General features: G+C 37.0%; 1 protein-coding gene across 1 annotated transcript in view; it reads right to left on the bottom strand.

Annotated features, from left to right (window-relative positions):
* Positions 1–4,785: 4,785 nt before the first annotated feature.
* The window catches only part of YPEL5 (yippee like 5), a 22,498-nt gene continuing 4,279 nt past the window's right edge, over positions 4,786–23,004 (bottom strand). Inside the window, exons 2-3 of the mRNA XM_069072130.1 lie at positions 10,804–10,977; positions 4,786–6,710 (exon numbers count right to left, since the gene is read on the bottom strand). Coding sequence (XP_068928231.1) covers positions 6,486–6,710; positions 10,804–10,944 — 366 coding nt within the window. The 5' untranslated portion in view covers positions 10,945–10,977 and the 3' untranslated portion in view covers positions 4,786–6,485. The remainder of the gene's footprint in view (positions 6,711–10,803; positions 10,978–23,004) is intronic.

Genomic DNA, 23,004 nt, shown 5'->3' with positions numbered 1-23,004 from the left:
TACAAGAGTCTACCTATGGATTTGAGATTTCAAGTAAAGATAGATGTTTATATTAGCTATTATACACATGAAAGTAATACTTTGGCTAGGTTAACTGCTTACTGGAATGTATTTGTTTCTTTGTAAATATATTTAAAATATATAAGTATATATTTGTAGAAACCCATCTTTCAAAAAAAAATGTTATTACCAGGTGACCAAACTACTGGCGATAAGCCTCTGTGATTCACTAGGTTGGTTCTTTTACACTTAGTCTGGTAGAATCTTCCAGAGTCTGCACTTAGCCAGTAGAGCCTTCAAGATCCCAGGGTCACCTCCACACCACAATGGAGCATAAGGAGTGAAGAACTTCTTTTTTTATGGACTCCAAGCTTAACTGTGAGAGTCAAAGCTCATCTTTTTAATACTAGTTTTACTGGTGTTGCTATATGATAGCCAGAAATGGAATATCATGGCCTTTGAAGAGTTAAAAATGAATAGTACACAGAAGGCAATGGAGAAGTACATGGTAGGCATGAGGAAGTTGTAGGGAACACTGGAAGAACAGGAGTAAAGGGCATCATCAAGGAACTGTGGGACAGGGAGAGTCACAGGACCATGGGCTGGTCATGTGATGAGAACTAAAGATTACCTTTCCGACTTTTTTTTTTTTGCTTTTGGGAGGGCAATTGGGGTTAAGTAACTTGCCCAAGGTTACACGGCTAGGTTTTTTGTGTGGGTGTTAAGTGTCTGAGGCCAGAATCGAACTTGGGTCCTCCTGACTCCAGGGCTGGTGCTTTACTCACTGCGCCACCTAGCCACCCCAAACCTTTCCAATGTTGAGACAGAGAGACAGAGAGAGAGAGACAGAGAGAGAGAGAGACAGAGACAGAGAGAGAGACAGAGACAGAGAGACAGACAGAGAGAGAGAGAGAGAGACACACAGACAGAGAGAGCGAGTGAGAGCTAGCTAGCTTCTGGCCTACTGGATGTACTTCTTGTGGTGAACTCTGGGAGAACATGGATAAGAGTCCCACAGGTTGGACAGGCATGGATGGACTGCAATCTGCATCCTTGGAGAGAACTCTCCAAATGATGAGATCACAGATCAAACTTTTTCATTTGAGTATTGCATTTCCTGAGCTTTACAAGGAGCCTTACATTGCAGGTCTCCTACACTAAGACAAAGGTCAAATACATTGGGGGTGGGGGTGCTCTGTATAATGAATTTGCAAGGCCAGCCAAGAGCTAAGCCAGCCTCACCTTGACCAATCATAATGCTCAAAAGACACAGAAGCATAAATCTAGATAGGGAGACAAAAAATACAATTTGTCTACCCTCCAATTAAAATATTGGAAGGCTCACAGCAGATGTGGAAGTAGAAAACTAGAGAGAGCATCTTCAAAGGTAGGTAACCTGATGTTTGAAGGCAAAAAGACCACGCCATTAAATGCTGCTTGCTATTCTACAAACACTGGTGCAAGCTAGTGACATAGGACACCTGAAAGACTCAGGAGGAATGTATTTTTGTGGAAAATGGAACATCAGGGGCTATTCACACCAGCACTTATTTGTACCTTATTCTTAAATAAAGCTTGTTGGGATATGTGAGTGGGTCAGAGGATAGTTCTATCTATACAATATCTATTATATGATAATTAGTATAAACTGGAATCGGAATAAGAGATTAATCATGATTTACTAGACTAAAATCCATGATGCCACTATTTACTCAATGATCTCTTGTTGTCTGGCTTCTGAACCCACTAACTCTGTTCTCTCAAAAAGTCACCAATAATCTCTTTCCTTCAATCCTCATCTTACTTGAGCTCTCTGACAATGCTCCTGAATGCTCCCTTCAAGCTCTGGCTTCTGCCACACTGTTCTCCCAGCTGCTGAAAATGAATTTTGGCTCTTTTGATGATTACCATCTCCCATGCCTAAGCACAGGATCACCACCACCACCATACCAAGGCTAGGTTCTCATTTCTCTACACTTTCTGCCTTGGTCATCTCATCAACTTTCATGTATTTAATTATCTTTACACAGCTGACTCCCAGAATGATAAACACTGGTTCTAGAAAGAGGGAATGTAGGTTCAAAAGCTGCCTCTATATGTTATCTCTATAATTCCTGGCAGGTCATTTAATCTCCTTGGGTCTTAGTTTCATCATCTGTGAAATGACAGCATTGAACTAGATAGCCCAAGGTCCCTTCTAGTTCTATGATCCTATGTATTCAGATCTAATCTCTCTCCTGAATTTATTACAAACCAATCAACAATTATTAAGTACTTACTATGTGCTTAGCACTAGGGATACAAATATAAAGCTCCAACTTGCAAATAGCTTACATATTAACAGAGGAAGACATGTGCTTAAATATGTACAAAGAAAACAAATACAAAGTAATATAATACAAAGTAATTTAGGGGGAAAGGAACTGGAAGTTGTGGGACTGCTGTAGGAAATCAGAAGACTTCCTGTAAAAGGTGGTGCCTGAACTCTCTCTTAAAGAGAGATAGTCTATGAAGTGGAGATAAGGAGAGGGTAAGAGTATTCCAGACATGAGGGCTGGCCAGGGCAAAAGGTACAGACAGGACATGGAATACTGTGTGGAAGAAACAGGATGAAGACCAGTTTGCCTAGATGGCAGAAGGGGGGGGGGGGAAGAAAGCAACAGCCAATGAAGCTAGAAAGATAGGTTTTTGGATTTAGATCTGGAAGGAACCTCAAAGGCTCTCTAGTCCAATTCCCTTCAAGCAATGAAGGGTTTTGAAAGCTAAATTTATTTCATCCTAGAGACAATCGAGAACTATTGATTATGAGAGTAGCATGGAGAAATCCATGCATAAACAAAATCACTTTGGCAGCAGTGTAGGAGGGACTGGAGTGGGGAAGAGACAATCAGGAGGCTACTGCAACAGCATAAGAGGCTGAATTAAGGTGGCAGCTAAGAAGAGAATTCTAGAGATGTAGGAGGTATAAACTCAAATTTTGACAACTATGTGGCCATTTAGGGTGAGAAAGTTGAAGATACCTTCAAATGCCTGCTGTGTATCAACATTGCCTCCTAAACTTGCCCCTCCTCCAACCCTCCTATTTCTATTAAGGGCAGCATCATTCTTCAAATCAACCAGGTTCATAAGGTCATCTTCACTTCTTCCCATAACTAAACAGCTGTCAAATCCTATTAACTCTACCTCCACAATATCTCATAGCTGTCCCATTCCCTGTACTCAAATGGCCAGTACCCTACCTCAGGCTGTCATCATTTCTTACTTGGATAACTGCTATAGCCTAATTGTTCTCCAAGCTTGGTCTCCTTTTGATAACCTACATGTCACACAACTGCAAAAATAATGTTCCTAAGGAATGAATGGAGTAATCATGATACTCTCCTGCTCCTCAAGTGGTTGGACCTTCCACAATCTAGTTCTAACCTACCTTTCGAGTCTTATTACCCATCATTCCCCGTCACATATTCTATGCCCCAATCTGAAATATTAGCTGTTCTCTTAAGTAAACATATCTTCTTCCTTCATGAATTTGAATGAGCTATCTTCCATGGCATTCCCTCTTCACCTCTACCTTCCAGAATCTTGTCTTTCTTTCAAATCTGAACAGTCAGATACTACATCCTCTGCAATACCTTGCTTAACCCTTTTCTCTTCACTCCCAGGCATTGGTGTCTATTTCCTCAAATTTTCCTAGAGCACTGTGATCCCTCCATTGCCTCCATCACTCCCTAAACCTTATTTTTAAACTAAAGGCTATTTTTAAAAATTGTCTCCTCCCTTCCAATTTAAACTCCTTGGGCAGGTTTCATATGTAATCCCAAAATTAAGCACAGTGCTTTGTACAGTAGGGCTATATTATTGAATTCAGTTGGCTTGACATGTTGAAATCTTACTAGGTCACTAATTTACTCACACATATTTCCAGGAATTTTCACTGGCTCTTCCCCATGCCTCTCTCCCTTTTAATCTTTGCCTCAGCTTCCCTAGAGTCTTTCAAATCTCAGCTAAAGTCCCATCACTTTATGCAAAAAGCCTTTCCTCACATCACTGAATGCCCAGTGCCTTCCTCCTGTTGATTATCTACAATTCATCCTGTACGTATTGTTTGTACAGTTATTGGGCCGTTTTCCCCATTAGACTATAAATTCATTGAAAGCAGGGACTATATTTTGCCTTTCTTTGTATCTTCAGCACTTAGCCTCTAAAATAGAAGGCACTTAATAAACATTAGCTGAGAAACTCAAAGAATAATATCTAAAGCAATAAGTCATCTCTGTGAATATTTCCTCATCTGTAAAACAATGGGGGTAACAGAATATCTACCTTATAGGTTTGTTGTGAGGAAAAAAATTCTATTTTTGCATTATACTAATATAATTTATTATGAAGGGGCAGATAAGTCATGTCAAGTTATCTCCCTCTATTTAGCCCAGGGCCAGTAACAGTGCTTAAGGAGTAGCAGAAGAAAGAATCATAGGGATTATAGAACTAGGGCTATAAAAGACCTCAGAGACCATCTAAAATCCAGTCTCCTCATTTTATAGGAGGGGCTAAAACCTAAGGAAGTTGAGTGACTTGTCAAAGGTCAGTGGAGTAAAAATTAAAGGTAAGAACTTAATTCAGGGTCCTCTGACTCCAGAGTCAGTGTTTTTCCCCATTATATCAGACTGTCCCCCCTTAATGCTACCCCATGCAACTCTACATCCAACCCTGGCACCTCCCCTCCCTCAAACCTAATATAGCAAGCCAAGACACACTGGAAAGTAGTAAACAGTGCTGAGACAATACAGGACAAAACATACTTTATTGTAACAGCAAACATACAGAGTGCTGCAGGCAAAACATGCCACTATGAATTTGTCAAAAGATCAATATGCAAATAAGCCAAGGGGTTTCCTTGGTGAAGATATCTTTTTGTGCATCTTAATTCAATTACAATATTGTCTCTGATTAACAGAAGACATTTATCTAACCAAGAACCTAGAGATCAGATAAGAAAGAACATGGTCCTAACCAAGCCTAGCATATGTCTTCAATGTCTAGCAGGCAGAGATGGCTGCTGAAGATTGAAGGTTTGACCAGGTCAGAATCTTCTTTCTAATCAGACAGATCTAGAAAAGCCATGGATATGTGTGGATGGTGCATTCAAATAAGTTATTTTTAATGGCTTCTATTTGACCAGTGGAAAATACTGGGGTGTCTGGAAGGAGTAAGGGCCAATATTTCAAGTACAACTGCAAATTTCATGTGAATTCTCCAATGTCAGGAAATGTGGACAAACACCCTGAGTTAAACTTCAAATCCTCTTTAAAGAGGGACTAATTATAGCTTTGATTTCAATTGCTGAATTCCTGGTAGGGATTAATTACAAAAAATGAATCTATTTGGCTAGCCCAAGTACCAGGATGTAAAGGCCTGTCAGAAAGATCATCACACACAAGGCATGCACCAAACCCCTGTGTGACGCAGCATTGGAAGATAGGCTGTTTTGTTGTCTCCCCTTCTTTTAAACAGATGCAAATTATATGCTTTCTGCATGGATGCACACTGACATTTTGCTCAACTGTTTTTTTTTCCTCCTAACTACAACATTGTGGGTTTAAAAATAGAATATTTTAGTTTAAACAGATTGCAGTAACCTCTTACATTTAGTGAATCTGGAAAAGAGATGAAAAGAAAAACATTCACTATTGCAATCATTACCTATCAAATTCTCATCATTTATACTTCTGATTGTTAAAGCAACACAGGACCAGAAACATCCAACTATTTCTTTATTTATATTATTATGCTTAAGTTACATGGAAAAAAGGATAACCAAGCAGTTCTGCCCCATTTCTGAAAGTTTCCAATCAACACCAAGTATGTGGTGACAAGTAACTAGTAATGGTGACGCCTTTGGGCCAAGACTGACAAGGAAGAATGGGCTCTGTGCTACTGTTCAACCCCCACAAGAATATGGCACAATGGCCAGCACGAGCCACACTAACACTGAACCTTTAGCGCTGGTCACAAATTCGGATCTCTTATCTGAAGCTAGCAAATCAGGTGAAATAACTGGTTTTTTTTTTTTTTAATTAAAATTAAGTCCCCCAAAGAAGCTTAAAAACCATACTTGACTTCTATTTTACCTCCAAAGTTCACACTAAAAAACACTGATTTCACTCTATTAGCCCAGATTTGTTTTCCCTTTCAACCCACCATATAGCTGCAGATACACTATTCAGCTTAAAGATGTAAAACATAAGAGAAAAGGAAAAAAAAGATAATGGCATCTGCATAATACTCCCTCTACACACAGCTGTTGGATGGAAAATATAAAGTTTAAAAAAAAAAAAAGAAAGGTTCCACCTCCAATTCTCTCCACCTCTTGTTCCACAGTTCATGAATCCGACTCTGATGCTAAGGTGACAGTGTATGTAAGTAGATTTTTTTTTTCTGTTTCAGTGAAGGAGACCTGGGAAAAGACGGCAAGCTTTTTCTCTTCAAGAGTTATCAGAGGGTACATGCTCTTCAAAGCCCTCGCTTTCTCGGACAAGAGCCCGCTCCAGAATCACTCGGCCTTCCTTATAACGTTGGCTGTCTTCCGTGGCAAACTCATAGATCCAGCCGAGTTTGCTGTTGCAGTTTTTGCAGCTCACATCTCGAACCATGTGGCGTCCGGTGAGCATAACTCGATCCTGAACTTCACTGTACTGAAGGTTAACTACCTAAGAAGGAAAACATTTTCAAAGAAATAAATAAGCATCATTTGTTGCCCAGCCCAGGCCTGTTACATGTGCAGCACCTGCGTGCCAACACACCAAATTTTCTGCCTCATGTGGGGAAGCACAAAGTACTGGGTATGTAGAGATATGAATGACAAGACTTAGAGAAATAAAAGCTTCTTGATATACAAGTTTAACAATGAGAAAACTCTATAACTAATCTGGATAAAGCTCTTGGGGCAGCCAGTAGGACTGTCCATAATTTGACTGAAAACACTGCATGGGAACCGATGAAATGGCACTAATACAACCACTTAATAACTGGAAACATTTTTTTCCTGGTTTTGTTTTGGTCCAAACCTGTGATTTCATCAGTATAGGGCACCTCATTCCACTGCTATATATTCTCAAGGTTACAACAGTATGGATTAGGGGCAGAAGTAAACCCAGATTTTCCTGACTTCAAAGCTATTTCTTCCTCTATTAATTATGACACGACTTCTCATTATCTTAAGTGAGCAACCAAAAAGCATTTAAGTACCTACATACCAAAAAAACAAAAGAATTTCTGGCCTTAAGCTTACATTAGGGGGAAACAGGTAGATAAAATATATATTAAAATATTAAAGATAAATACAAGGTAATGGGGGAGGAAGGAAATCAAGAAAGGTCTCATGTAGGAGGGTGCTCCCTGAGTTGAATTTTGATGGAAGCTTCAGTTCTTTTTGAGTTGTGTCCCACTCTCTGTGACCTCATTTGGAGTTTTCTTGGCAAAGATACTGGAATGGTTTCTCATTTCCTTCTCTAGCTCATTTTACAAATGAGGAAACTGAGATAAACAGGGTTAAGTGATTTACCCAAGGTCACAGCTTGTAAATGCCTAAGGCTGGATTTGAATTCAGGTCTTCTTGACTCCAGGCCCTGTGTGCTCTATCCACTAAAACATTTTGCTACCCTATTTTGAAAGATGGTACAGACTTTAAGAAGCAGAGGATGGGGGGAGAGAGAGAGGGAGGAAGAAGGGGAGGAGGAAGAGAGGTAAGAGGAAGAGAGGGAGGAGGAGAGGGGGGAAGGAGAGAGGGGGAAGGAGAGGGAGGAGAGAGGGGGAGGGGGGATAGGGGAGAGAACATTCCAGGCATGCGAGAAAGCCTGTGCAATGACAGGGAAATAGGAGATAGAATATTATGTGTGATGGATAGCAAGTAGGTTAATGTGGTTGGAATGTAACGTGCATGAAAGAGAGTATTATTATAAGCCTGAAAAGGAAGGATGGAATGAGATTGTAAGAGTCTTTAAACACTAAATGGAGAAGTTTGTATATGATCCTAGAGGCAACAAAGAACCTGAAACTTATTGGGCAGTAATATCAATTTAAGCAACTGAGTGTGGGGTGGGTTTGAGAGGGAAGAGGCTCAAGGCAGGGATATCAATTAGGAAGCTACTGAAATAGCTCAGGTGAGAGGTGATGGTGAGTCTATACATTATGGTGGCTGTGAAAAAAAAGAAGGGGATGAATTCTAAGCTACAGCAATCATGATGAAAGTAGTTATTAGTGTACAGACCCCTTCCGAGAAGTCCCAACTTTTGGATATTGTTGAGGCAGATGAACATGTAGATACAAGATAGGGACTAACTAGACCTATGATTTCATTGATATAGAAAACTGCCATAAAGGCAGGTTGGCACCTTCTCTGAAATTTAAGAGTCTGAGAGAACTGATTATAGCACTGACAGGTTAAATTATTTTTACAGGATCACAAAGCCAGTATGTCAGCGGTGGGACTTGAACCAAGGTCTTCCTAACTTCAAGGCCAGCTCTCTATCCCTTACACCACACTACTCTTCAAACATGTAGAACTCATTTTAAATAAAGCTTAAGACGGACAATTTCCACAATAAGAAGAACAAGTAAATGAGTATTTAAATGTCTGCTACACAGCAATGATGCTAGACATTAACTTTAAAACAAATTTTTTTCAGTTTAAGCTGTAATATTTTATCATGGTCTCAGGTAAAGTCATCATTCCAAATCTGAACAGTGAATGTTAGCATGGATAGTCTTAATTTATTTACTTTATACAGAAAATTACCTTCAACATTGTACTAATTTCTCAATGAAACAGAAATAATATAATAATAGCTCATTTCAAAATATGGCTCAAAGTCAGGGTCATCCAACCTTTTTTTTTTTTGTACATATCAAGGAGGTGCTATGGAACTAAACTGAAATCTACTGATGAAGGGGTACAAGGTACTAATGGGCCACTAGAGTGAGATAGTGGTTGTCTATGGCTCACTGTGTGAAATTCAAAACAATTACCAGTAGAAGGATGTATCAATGTTTGCCAGCCCATGATAGACCTAGTTACGTCATCAACTGGCTGAGGATTCTTGCTGTCAGAGGAAGAAAGGAAATCTCTTGAAGAGTTTGCACCATGGCTTTGATATAGCAAGTATTTAATAAATGCTCAATGACTTCCTGGTACCAATTGCTGGCAGACCTCAAAAATGCATTTTTTGGTCATGCTAAAGAATGAAGAGAAGAAATCATATTGCATCCATGGTCATGGTAGAAGTGATTACAGACATAAAAATGTAACAGGAAAAACCTTTTCTGGTCAGTACTTGTGTTGAAGATACAGTAAAACTGGCTGGAATTGTTCTAACTCAGTCTAAGAACAGAAAGTCTTCAACAGATGTTTGAGTCAGATAAAAATAAATTGACACAGATGCTGGGAAATAAAAATCTGAAAAGGATTTTTAGGTACTTAGGTAAAGGTATATATATATATATATATATATACACATATATTAGGACCTTCATAAAGAAAACTGTAACTTGCGCCACCTAGCTGCCCAATTAGATGGCTTTTAAAGTCCCTTCCAACTCTAAGTCTATCACTTTAAGTACAAATTTTTACCGCAGACAAGAATTTCCTAACAAGAAGTACTAAGTACTAATGAAACAGAATGGGAATTCTTATTTGCTCCCACTGATTTAAAATAGGATAGATTAATGACAAAGTTTAAATCATAGGCCCAAAGGGCTTCTTTACCCTTCCTTACAAAATGAAGGAAATTAAAAGATCATCTCTTTCTTACTTTTGTTGGCCCACTTACAATGACCTCTTAGATGATAATCAGAGCCTAATCGCAATCATTTGTTTTGGTTTTTAAAACAGCTTTCCTAGGTTTGTGTTTAGTTCATATTTTTAAAAGGGAGATTCCTTAATGCTCATTATAGATATGGAACAGGATAGCTGCTAATAACTACAGACTGACAGGGCTAGAGAGACAAACCATTTATACATTTCCTTGCTTTAAAGTATGATCCTTGGTGTTACATTATAGTGAAGGAGTACAAGATTATATTATAGTCACAAGACTGGGCTGAAATTCTGTCATTGCTACTTAGTACCTATGAACAAGTCTCTGGCCTTAGTTTCTTCATCTGTAAAATGAGGGGGCTAGATTAGATGATATTTAAAGTTACTTCCAACTCTAAATCCTATGATAAAAGTTCTATCATCTCTCTATGGGGAACTGTTCATTGTCTAAGTGAGATTAGCACTCACTTGATGACATTTTTTGTGGTTCTGATATGAGGTTAGCTCCCACCCAGGTATCAATCATTTTAAATGGCTGTAACAGAGTTGGTATTATTTCAAAGCCTTTCCCGTAGCTTATAGGTTTTTAAAGCATAACTACTTAAGGCAATCAAGCATAAATGTCCAGTGTTGCATAGTGCACAGGATACTTACTGGACTTGAAGCCAGGAAAATTTCTGTTCACATCCTTCCCTCAGACACTACTGTAAGTCACTTAACCACTCTGTGCCTCAGGTTCCTCACTGAGAAAACAGAAGATAGGTCACAATGACCTATGACCTGTAAAGTCCTTTTATGCTTTAAAGCTATGATCCAATTGAGCTAGAAGACAAAGGAGTATGGAAAGAACGGGTTTCCAAAGAAAAACCTTTCCTATGATTTTCAACATGGGAATACAGAGGCAGGACAGGTACCATTAAGTCTATTTCCATGTGATAGAAAAAAATTTGAATTTCCAGAATTAAACATAAATTTGTTTTCTTACCCACCTTGTTGAAAAGAAAAGCTCTTCCAGTAGCTCCTGTGAAGCGAGTAGAGATGAGTTCTGAGCGGTTGGTCAAGATTGTATCACAGTTTGCACAGGAGAACAGCCGAGTCCCACCAATATGATCAAGGAAAATTCTGCCCATTTTTATCTGTTGTTTATTCCAAGCTCTAAAAACCTAAGAATAACAAGAAGAGATGTAATACAACCATCAAAACACATTTATGAGACACCTACTCTCCTAGAAGCAATATAGTCATTTCTAACATAGTTTATTATCTAAAAAGCAATATCTAAAGACACAGGATACCTATCAAATAGAAGGAAACAGAACACCAAATATATAATTTAATACAACATTTTAATGGCAAAAAATGGTGGAAACAGATATAATTTGATGCTCAAGCAATGCAGGTGGTGGGAGGAAGGAGAGGACTGTTACTTATCACTTTTAATCTGGGAAATACAGGATATAGAGGTACAATTTCCTTGTTCTAGTAAAAACAGTAAACTAAAAAGTAAGGCAGAGGACCTGACTTCAAATATTAACTTTATTACTTAAACAGCTGTGTGACCTATTCTAGCAAGGTATTTACTCTTCATTCCATTTTCTACATCTTTAAAATGGGGATTGATACTTGCACTACCAACCTCCTATGGGAGTTGTGAGGATCAAATAAGATAATGAATTTAAAAAAATTTATTTATTTACTTTTAGTTTACAACATTCAGTTCTACAATCCCGTGAGTTCTAATCCCCCCCTCTCCCGCCCGCCTCCCCATGGTGGCATGCAATCATATATAAGTTTTACAAATACCTTCACATTAAACATAAATCAAGTTTTAAAGAAGGATTATAAACAATGGAGTGAACGAGAAAGAAGGAACAAAACAAAACACAAAAAGAGAGCAAGTAGTTTGCTTCGATCTGCATTCAGACTCTGTAGTTCTTTCTCTGGATGTGAATATCCCTTTCCATCATGAGTCTTTTGGAATTGTCCTCTAACCTTGTATTGCTGAGAGGAGCCCAGTCTACCAAAGTTAGTCATCACAGATATGATGCGTCTGTAATTATGCACAAAGTTCTCCTGGTTCTGCTCTCCTCACTCGGCATCACTTTATATGTCTCTCCAGGTTATTATGAAGTCAGTCTGTTCTTCATTTCTTATAGCACAACAGTATTCCATTACATTCATATACCACAACTTGTTTAGCCATTCCCCAACTGATAGGCATCCCCTTGATTTCCAATTCTTTGCCACTAAGAGCTGCTATAAATATTTTTGCACACATGAGTCTTTTTCCCACTTCTATGATCTCTTTGAGATACAGCCCTCGAAGTGGTATTGCTGGGTCAAAGGGTATGCACTTTTTAATAGCCCTTTAGGCATAGTTCCAGATTGCTAAGATAATGAATTTTTTAAAAAGTGCTTTGATAACTATAAAGCATTATATAAGTAAGTTTTTCCTTATCTTCCAAAGCAGATAACATTAGCAGAAAAGATGAGGGAACGATTACAGAAAAAGGGGGGCACTTAAGGAAAGTGGTTCAGATCAAGAAAAGGTCTAGAGGCAAAAGTAGAAGGGTCAAACAAAGGGGCTTGAAGAAGGTGTGCAGCCCAAGACACCACAATGTCTACTGTTCTTCAGGTATTGAGCTAAATGCTTTACAAGTATCTTATCTGATCTTCACAATAGCCTCTTAAGGTAAGTCATGACAGTTAAGGCAAAATGAGTCAGGGACCCAAGGTCACCTAATTATTAAGTGTCTGAGGTCACAACTGAACTTGGGTCTCCCTTTTCCAGATCAGTAGTCTCTCCACTGTGCCATTTAGCTTCCTACAAGAAAAGCCAACAGGCTTAAAGATTAAAAGTGACAAGAGAAATAATGTAACCTGGGAAGACTTTGAGGACTATAAATCTGAACTACACAATAATAAAAATTCATTATAGTGCCTCAAAGGAAAAAAACAGCCCATCAGTGACACGGAAAAGGAGTTTGCATTTTAATGGTAAAGATAAAACTGAGAAGGGGTCAGATATACTCCCTAACAGAATAATAACTCATTCTTATTTAATAATTCTATTCATATATAAGGTCTTGAAAAAGCCTAAAAGTCTCAAGAGTAAATGCACAAAACTAGGACAATCATTATACTTAATACTGCAGAAGAGAAGAATATATGCAAATCATTAAGTCATAGAAGTTAAGTTCTTTTCTTACTTTTGAATGTTTAAGGAAAAACTCCAGCTTTCACTTAGAAAATATGTGACATCAAATTCTAAACATAAACCCTTTATTTTAAAAAAAGAAATAAATGTTTTAAATGCTGAAGGTACTATGATAATGTCTAGAATTCACAAGTTGACAATAATTTGCTATCAAACTAAAATCTGGAAAAATTACACAAAAAGAAAAAAGTTCCATTCTATCTTTAAATATTATGGAGGGATGGTACAAACGACAGATGTTAACTCCTTCAAAACCAATACTGTGCAATCTATTATAATGTTTGATCAATCATGATAGTTAAGTACCTGCATTAAGCACATCAAGCACAGCTATGATTATAGCACATAAATGCTACAAGGAAAAAACTGCATAATAATTTTAACTCTACAATTCTGGCCTTCATACTAAAAATACGTACATTATTTTATGGATAAGAGAGTCAGTGAGTGAAAGAATAGTTCCCCTTCTTTCTGAATTTAACTTTTTCAAATAAAGGATGAAAGAATACTTTGATGTTGATGGATATGACATCTCAGAAATGTGGGTACTCTCTAATGGTACAGACTACAAGCCGCCTATACCTTTTCATTCTTTGTTATTCTTGTCTTCGTCCTCCCCATAAATCTTCCATAGGGAATTCCTTTAAAGTGCCAAAGACTTTCCTTTAGATATCCTGATACTCAGTACACATCAGTGGAACATATAAGCTATCAGTTTTTAGCCCTATGAAATGACCCACCTCACCTTCTCTTACACAATGCATTGGTGATATATTGCAACCTCTTCATGTTCAACAATTCACCTTACCAGGCAGCCTTACTTTTTCCAAGGTGGAGATACTCCATGCCTCATAGTCATATAAAGCCCTCTCTTTCAAGGCGAGATCTGAGTTTATTAAAGACACTGTACAATTTCCCAAAGACAAGGAAGCCTTTCTCTCTTCCTATTCAATTCAATTCTGGGAATCTTGTCTGATTTTAACGTAAGCACAAGAGACACCCTTGCTGGAAGAGAGTGGGTTATCAAAACAATGCTTTTTAATTTTATAAAATAATCAACAAATAATTTTATCAAATAATGGGATCTTTATTCACTGCATCCTTTAGTTAACTGTATAACAGTAAGATTTCTGTTGTACAGTATCACATATGAAAGTCTGACTATTCCCATTTGATATCTTTATCAAAGATGTTAATATATGCGAAAATTAATCTTAGATTTAATATAAATAGTAAAATAGACACATGTATGGTTAAATCCTTTGCTGGCCTCAAATTCGTATCACTTCCAACACAAGCATCCTCTATGTATATTTTGTTTAGTTCACCTACTCTTTCTTTCTATGTTTGTTTCTTTTCATGGAGGACATCAGAGATTATTATACTAGAGTCCTTATGTGGAGGCTGGCTCCACTATAGTTGGAGAAGATAGCTTGTTATATAATTCCCAGCTAAAGGTTAAATGTATATTATTTATCCCTCTTATTACTTCACTTGAACCTCTAAGAATTTCTATCAGAAACCATTTTTCATTAGTCTATGGTTTTGTCCCACCTATCCATTTTTTCAGCCTTTACATTAAAGGGAAACAATTCTTTATTTTGCAACAAATCCATATAACTATTTGAACACAATAAATTTAATACTCAAAAGATATACTTCCCTGTTGTACATTAGAAATACACAACTCCAGGAATTCACATATACAACATGGATGTCTTAAAACAGAGCATATCATCTTTTTACATAATTAGCATCTCATTAACACTGCTGTACGGAACAAGAGAAAGAGCAATGTTATATGCCATTACAATAAACAAAAGTGCTATATACTGGGAATATCATTTAACTCTTAGATAAATCAGTATTATAACAAAGCACTTTATTATGGAATTTTATATGATGCCTCACTACAGTATGGCTTCAAATAGTTAATTATATGTAGAAGGCATTAACAAGGTTTTGAGAATATTAAAGAAAAAATTTATACAGGGGTTGGTATGAAATTGATTTGTGCCTTTCCAATGTGGAAATATGCAAATAAAGTGACTAAAGTTATCATATTCTTTGATGCAGATTTTACTTTTAGGCATATACGTCATGTCAGGAGGTTTTACACACACACACACACACACACACACACACACACACACACACACACACCAACCAAACCCACCAAAACATTGATAGTTTGTGGGACTTAAGGAACTGCAAACAAAAGAGATGCCCATCAACTGAGGGATGGCTAAACAAACTGTGGTACATGAATTTAATGGAATACTCTTATGCTTTAAGAGACCATAAGCATGATGGATACAGAGAAGCATGGAAAGGTTTAAACGAACTAACACAAAGTTAAATGACCAGGGCCAAGAAAACAATACACACAATGACCAAAACAAGGTAAATGGAAAGAAATAACAATACAAAAGGCAGCTAGGTGGGGCTTAGAATGAAGCATTGGCCCTGGAGTCAGGAGGACCTGAGGTCAAATCCCATCTCAGACACTTGACAGGTACTAACTGTGTGACCCTGGGCAAGTCATTTAACCCTGACTGCCTGGTCTCTCCACTTCCCCCCTCCCCCCCCAAAAAAAATAAAGGAAAGAAATAACAATGCAAAACAACTGAATCTGAATATTGTGGAATTGTAAAGAACAAGCTTGGCTCCAAAGAACAGAAGCAAAGACTCCCCCCACCCCCACCCCCCAGCTGTTCTTCTGTACCTTTTCAGAGGCTTAGCTCCTTAGGTATAAAACACTGTATATAACATTAGATTTTCTCAATGTGTGATCAATTTTAACTAACTTTAAAAAATTTCCTTTTGAACATTTGTTATAAGAAATGGTTCTCTAGGAGGAAGGATAAAAAAAGGAAATTCAGGTGATACAAACAAAGTGTATCAGTAAAAATTTATTTTAAAAAAATGTACCTTTTCTTTCTCTTGATATCCTATAATTCTTCCTTTCCTCCTATATCACCTCCTCACTCTCATGTAACATTTATAAAATCAGAAACCAAATTTCCTAGAGAGAAAATTTTGCCTTTGACATAATATGACAGTAGACAATGGATGGTAATTCAACTACAGATTTGAGCAAATGACACTATTAGTAAAGTTTCAAAATTATATGATCTAGACTAACAAACAGCAGCAACAACAAATCATCTTGACACAGCAAGACATATTAAGGTTTATGAGCTACTGAGACATTGTCACACATATTTGACTACATTTTATTCAAGGCACTAATACTAGGGACAGTGGATAGAAGAGTGTAAGGATCAGTCCTCTCAAGTAACTTAGCTGGAGAGTTAGAACATCTATATAAAAATAACACAAAGGAATGTTTGCTAAGTGCCAAATAAGTATTGTCTACTGGTTTCCAGCTACCCAGGGGGCTGTGTTATTTATCAAAGGGCTCCAAAAATCCATATCTGTACCTCAAAATGTCATTTAGATCCTTATTTAGCTCCAAAAATTGATGGTTATATTTTTTTAATACATTGATGCTTTTGTGATTAATAAATATAGATTCTTTCGATTTTTACTCGAACTCTGTAGCTTTTTGTCATATATTTTCCTAATCAAGAGAAAATAACACTTCAACTGCTATTGTGTGTTTGTGAGTGTGTGTGTGGGGGGGGGGGTGACCAAAAATTGATGTTAAAAAGGGTTCCCCTAAACCAAAGACTGAGAATCAATGACACAGATATTTAATACTATATGAAAGCAAAAAAGGGGAAGATAATTATCAATTGTGGTGGTTTTTCACAATGGGGGACAGTAAGCCAAGCTAAGTCTTTGGCTTAGCCTAAATGGCTAATGGTAGAAAACATGAGGAAGGGCATTCCAGACAGGGTTAAGAATGTGAGCAATGGCTGGGGAATGGGCAGGAAGATGAATCATGTTAAGAGAAACATGTATGAATGTCAAGGAAAATAAGGTTGGATGGAAAGATAGATTGCAGGAGGACTTGAACAGGTTAATGAGCTTAGATGTTATTGTCTATGCAAGGTAACAAGGAAGAAACATATATATATATATATATATATATATATATACACAATGATGTTTTAGGAAGATGAATCTGGCACCATGTTCAGGATGAACTAGAGTTAAAGAAATAAGCAGCAGTGAACCAGTTATAAAACTATTCCAATAGTCAAGGAGTGATGAGTTGGGTGATGTCAGTTGGAATGGATGAGTGAAAAAAAAAAAGATCAACAGGGCTTGGTAACTGGATGTGAAAAAATAAGAGTCAAAGAGGATTCCAAGGGTTCTAGCATAGAAGTTTAAAAGAATGATGGTACTACTGACAGAAACAGGCAAATCCACCGAGGGAGCTAAGAAAAGGTTAAGTTTGGTTTTGGACATGAGTTTGAAGTGATGGTGAGATAGTCAAATGGAAATGTTTAACACAGCTGGTTAGAGATGTCACACTAAAGGTAAAGACAACAAAGTCATTCAAGGGAGCAGTGTGCTCAAATTTGTGTACAATCTATAACTTATATCTCCAAATATCTATTTGACTAATTTTGATCTTTTAAAGTTTCTTCCAGTTGGTCCTATGGTAGAAGAGAAATGAATTACAGTTATCAAGTCAGTCATTCTCAAAGCATTGACTATGAAGATTCTGAAATTGATTTTAAATGTGCTGATATTCAGGAAAGAGTCTCAGAAGAAGGGTAGAGAAATTGCTCTAAGTTGTTGCTGGAAATTTCAGAACTGAACCTTCACACATAGCATTCACCTCTGGAATCACTCTTTAATTCTACCTCTTATAATCCCTAGTTTCCTTCAGATCTAAATTCAATAACATCATTTCCTAAGTAAGGCCTGCCCAATGGCCCAAGCTTCTATAGCTTCTCTAGCACCTTCCTTTCTAGTGCTCGCTAGAATTATCTGCATTTATTTTCTATATAAATACATGTTTTCCTCCGATAATATGTAAACTCCTTCAGATTAGGGACTATTTCATTTTTGTTAATTCCTGGCACAATACCTAACAGATAGTAAGTTCCTTCTATGTGCTTGGTCACTGATTAAAATACCATTTGATGAATTCACAGAAACACTGGACAAGAGTTTACACTGCTGCCAGCTTCAATAAGAGACGTACCTAGAACCCACTGGCTAAATTGTAGATAGAAACAGCTATAATGACAACTCTCACAAACTGAAAAGTAAATGTTATTTAGAAAGGTAGGGGCAGAACAGGGTGTCCTAGAGACAAAAAAAGGACAATCATTATAAAGAAAAATTAACTACCTACTATATGTCAGGGACAATGTCGCATAGTAGACAGCTGGTCTTGAGGCCAAGACCCACTTTCAAGTTCTCCCTCTCACATATACTAGCTATGTGACTGGACAAGTTAATTACATCTCCACTAGTCGGAAGAGTTTCCTTACCCAATAATTCCCTATGCCAATAAAGCCACAGGTATAGCCTCTATCCCTTAACCTATGTGCCAGGTATTGGGGATACAAAAACAAAAACAAAAGAAACATCCCTTGCTCCCAAGAAGTGAATAATTCTATCAAGAAGATACTAGGGGTGTATGCATATAATAAGTGAAAAATAAATACAAGGTATTTAGGAAGGGAGAGCACTAGCACTTTGGCAAGAGGGGAAATCAGGAAAGACTTTGTATTTGTAAGGTAGTGCTTGAACTAAGTCTTAAAGAAAAGATTCCATGAGGTGGAGGGAAGGAAGGAATATATTCCAAGCATGGAGGGGCATGCAATGTAAGAATACAGAGAAAAGATGGAATGCCATGTGAGAAAAAGAGAGAAGGCAAGTCTGACTGTACAATGAAGTGTAAGAAATAGAATAATGTATGAAGAAGCTGGAAAGACAGGTAGAAGGGTTAATGAGGATATAAATGTCAAATATAGAAGAGCTTGCTAGAAGGTTATCTCATCCTCTGGTAAGCTTTTGCAAACCTGATCCTACCTTTTTTCCTCTTTTAAAATAAGGGACAAGTAAGCATACTATGGAATAAATCGAAGCATCCTGCTTCCTGAATTGTGTTTTTGTTGCAAATAGTAATGTGCAGAACAAATGTTTGTCATGTCCTCCCCTGCCCACCAATAAAATGAATGACTGACTAAAAAATCTGCTAACTACTGTTAATTGAACAACAAAATATGTTATAGCTATATAGAGCAGGTATGCCAGATGGTGAGGGATGGGGCTGTAAAGTTTCAAGTTTTCTCCAAGGTTATGTTGGTGGTGGGTGTTAGAGCCAAGGTGTGGAATGCAGGTCTCTCCTATTTCCAGGCCTTTTAAATAACTATCTACAAAACGTAAAATGAAACAGTGAGAGGTATACTGCAGGAGATATAAAGGGAGGGTGGGGAAGGAAATTGGTCTTCTTTCTGTTTTTTTTTCCCCTGTAGCTTCTAGGTTACAGAACCCAAAGCTGCAGACACCGCCCAGAACACACATCCTGCCCTCCTCCCAACTCTGTAAAAGGTAACAGACATTGATTCAGCCTAGTCAAGAATGAAAGGGACAGGAACTAGGGATAGAACTGGGGCAGGAAACTGGCAAAGTGGATCTCAAATCCAGCTAAGGCCAGTGCTATCTGTTTCATCCCCTTCACTGCTCCCTGAAAGGGACAGGAACTAGGGATAGAACTGGGGCAGGAAACTGGCAAAGTGGATCTCAAATCCAGCTAAGGCCAGTGCTATCTGTTTCATCCCCTTCACTGCTCCCTGAACTTAGAGCAGGTACTGATGCAAAGGAAAAGAAAAAAACCCCAATATCAGAAATCACTCACCAAAGAGGAAGGGCTCAGAAGCAAATGGCAAGGGAATAAGGAAAAAGCTAAAACCACCAAGCATTTCAATTAAAAACAAAGAACACAAGAAGTTAAACTGAAAGGATACTAAAATTAAAAGGATGACTAATAAAAATAATTATAAATGTCTCTAAATAAATATTTTAAGACAAAGCAAATTGAACCAATGCCTGATGAAACACAGAAATCTGTGGACTCCCAAAAGAGCATGGAAGCACAACAAAATATTCTAGAAAGGTGCAAAAAAAAAAATAAAGTTAAAAGGGAACAAATGTTAGAATTTATTGCCTGAACAGCATTAGTAATAAGCAGAGTAGAAAACCTCAAATACACATCGTACAGTCTCTCCAAAGAAGCATTAAGAGAGAACAAGAGACTTGGAGTAAAAATATATTGAGGTTAAAGGCAACCTGGAAAAAAGAGAAGCAAAGGCAACAAAACTAAAAAGAACACATGGGTTTGTACATGAGCAAAAAAAACCAGAACTCTTTCATAAGTACTGGGAAAACTGCGAAGCAGGCTGACAAAAATCAGTTCATTTGCTATAATCATTCTAGAAAGAAATTTGGAATCATTCAAATTGACTAAAATGTCCATACTCTTTTATTCAAAGATTCTATTATTAGTCATACTCCATGAAGATCATGACAAAAGGAAAGGCTCCATATGTACTAAAATATTTAGGGTAGTGGTACCAAAGAACTGGAAACAAAGTAGATGCTTATCAATTGAAGAATGGCTACACAATTTGTGGTACATTAATGCAACAGATTACTGTGCTCTAAGAAGCAACTAACAATTCAGGAGAAGCACAGAAAGGCTTACAGGAACTGAGGCAAAGTGAAGTAAGCAGAGCCAAGAAAATAATATACAGAAAGACAACAACGTAAATGAAAAACCAACAATGACTAAAAATTTGAAACTGAAAGTTATAAAATTAAGCTTGACCCCAATGCAGAGATATGATATCTTCCCCTGATCCTTAGCAGAAGTGAGAGGCCATAGGTATGGAACACAGCATATAAAGGTCAGATTTGTAATATAATTAAAACTCTTGCTTTTTTTTATCTTTTTATTTAAAAAATTCTTTGTTACAAGAAATGACAGCCTCAGAGAAAAAGGGAGAGACATTCTGGGGAAGTGGAGGTGATGTAAAGACAAAAAAGATCATTGAAAATCTGATTTTAAATGTATGACAATTATATTCTTTACTTTGGAGTTGAAACTTGCCTTTCTAAGGATGTTCTCATGATGGCAGAAAAAAGTTACCAAGGGCCTAATGTCTAATGAAATGGCCACCTGACAACCTTTCATTTTGAGGTTCATTTCATCATACTTATTTAGACAGGCCACTGTCTAAATAATTTAACTGTGATTGACATGTTTGGGGTTTGGGGAAGAGAAGAGGTCTATCTATAGTTTAAAAAAAAAAGCTTTAATAATTTCCAGACTCAGTGCTTTAACAATCATAACACCATTGTCAATACCTACATCCCTTTAGTTGATCTGGCAAGTCCTGAGACAAATACAAACTACTATCCCCATTTTAACTTTTTAATTACTCATATGAAAATACCACTAATTATATAGTAATAAGTCGGTCCAGGTAGTACAAGCAGCAGTGGTACCCAAAAGGAGGTCTTACCAGGGAATTATGCATTTTGCAGTGAAACAAGGTTCAAGGGGGTTTGTTCTGAAAATTTATTTGGTGATTCAGGTTTTAAAACTTATATAATATAGGCAGTTCAGTTTTGACCTCTTATCAATGTGCTAAAGTATAATTTAAAAATTTTAAGTTTCTGGTTTTAATGTTTTAAGTTACAGTCATAAAACTGTATTTTGGTCTTTTATTCAGTAAATCTGGAAAGGATTCAACAAAGTCAGGTTTGTGTTTGCTCCAGATCTGGTCCAAGCAGATGTGAGGAAAAAGTCAGATTTAATGCATTATCCCTGAGAAGGCCTTTGAAATGCAATCAAAGCATTACATTTCACTTTCACATGGTTTTCTTAAAAACAAAACAACAAACTCATGAATTCTGGTTAAGTATGAGTAAAACAGATTTAATATAAAAAACAGTTTAAGGATGCCACCAGGCAAACAGCACTATGTCTGGCATCAGGAAGACCTGAATTCAAAATTGTCTGTAGACACCTATTAGCTATGTGACCTGGGAAAGTCACTCAAAGTCCATTTCCCTCATTTTCTTATCTGTGAAATGGGAATAATTATAATGCCTACCTCAAAAGATTATAGAGAGGATCAACCAAGATAAAATTTGTAAACTGCTTAGCACAGTTCCTGGCACAGAGTAGATGTTATATAAATGTTAGCTATTATTATTATTATTACTATTATTATATCTCATTTTGCCAGTTTGTATATATGTTTATGGAAGCTTACACAGACAACAGAGACACGAATAACCAAAATAAGATTAACCCATAAAGTCATTCCTCAGAACAATGGAATAATTTGTTACTTTTAGTAAGAAATATTCATCCAACCTACTTTTCAAGGACTCAAGGAAAAAAAAACTTTCCTTATAACTATTTCTTTTGCAATACTATGCCTTTGTTATTTTGCTTTCAGTAAAAGCTGAAAAAGTGGAGGCCAGAGCTTTATTTTTAGATAGTTCTAATAATTTTTGTTCTTTCCTGTGAAGGATTAGTTTTTTTCCTAACAATCTCCAAACTTATTTCAATGTAGTTTCAACAATGCCAATGACATTTACAAAATATACTTATCTTAGTCAACAGTGGAAAAGGAACTAATGATGTAATTCAGTGAGTCAGCAAAATAATCAATTGGCATCTGTAATCTCTAAGAAACACCTTTCTGTAAAGTTATTTCATAATCGTTCACATGTCATGATGCATACTGCAGCCACACTTTGATGAGGAGTTTATCAGGAACAAAAATAAATAAATAAATAAAAGTATTTTAAAGTAAACTGACCTATAATTCGGTTTGTTTGGAAGAACAAAGTATAGAAGTATCAAGTTCATGATATAGTTAAGGTACAGACAGTATGTGGTTAAGAAATTCTAAGCTCTAGAGGGGCCTTCAGATGCTTACAAATTTTATTTGCCAATATATCCATGTTCCTTCCCCATAAACATGCTTTAAATATATATATATATATATATATATATATATATATATAT

The sequence above is a fragment of the Petaurus breviceps genome, unplaced genomic scaffold, assembly GCF_028583685.1.
Source record: "Petaurus breviceps papuanus isolate PSGF00001 unplaced genomic scaffold, PetGlider_PUasm1.0 90845, whole genome shotgun sequence".
NCBI classification, from domain to species: domain Eukaryota; kingdom Metazoa; phylum Chordata; class Mammalia; order Diprotodontia; family Petauridae; genus Petaurus; species Petaurus breviceps.
Note: the sequence above shows the minus strand (reverse complement) of the source record. Positions and strands in the feature narration are given on the sequence as shown.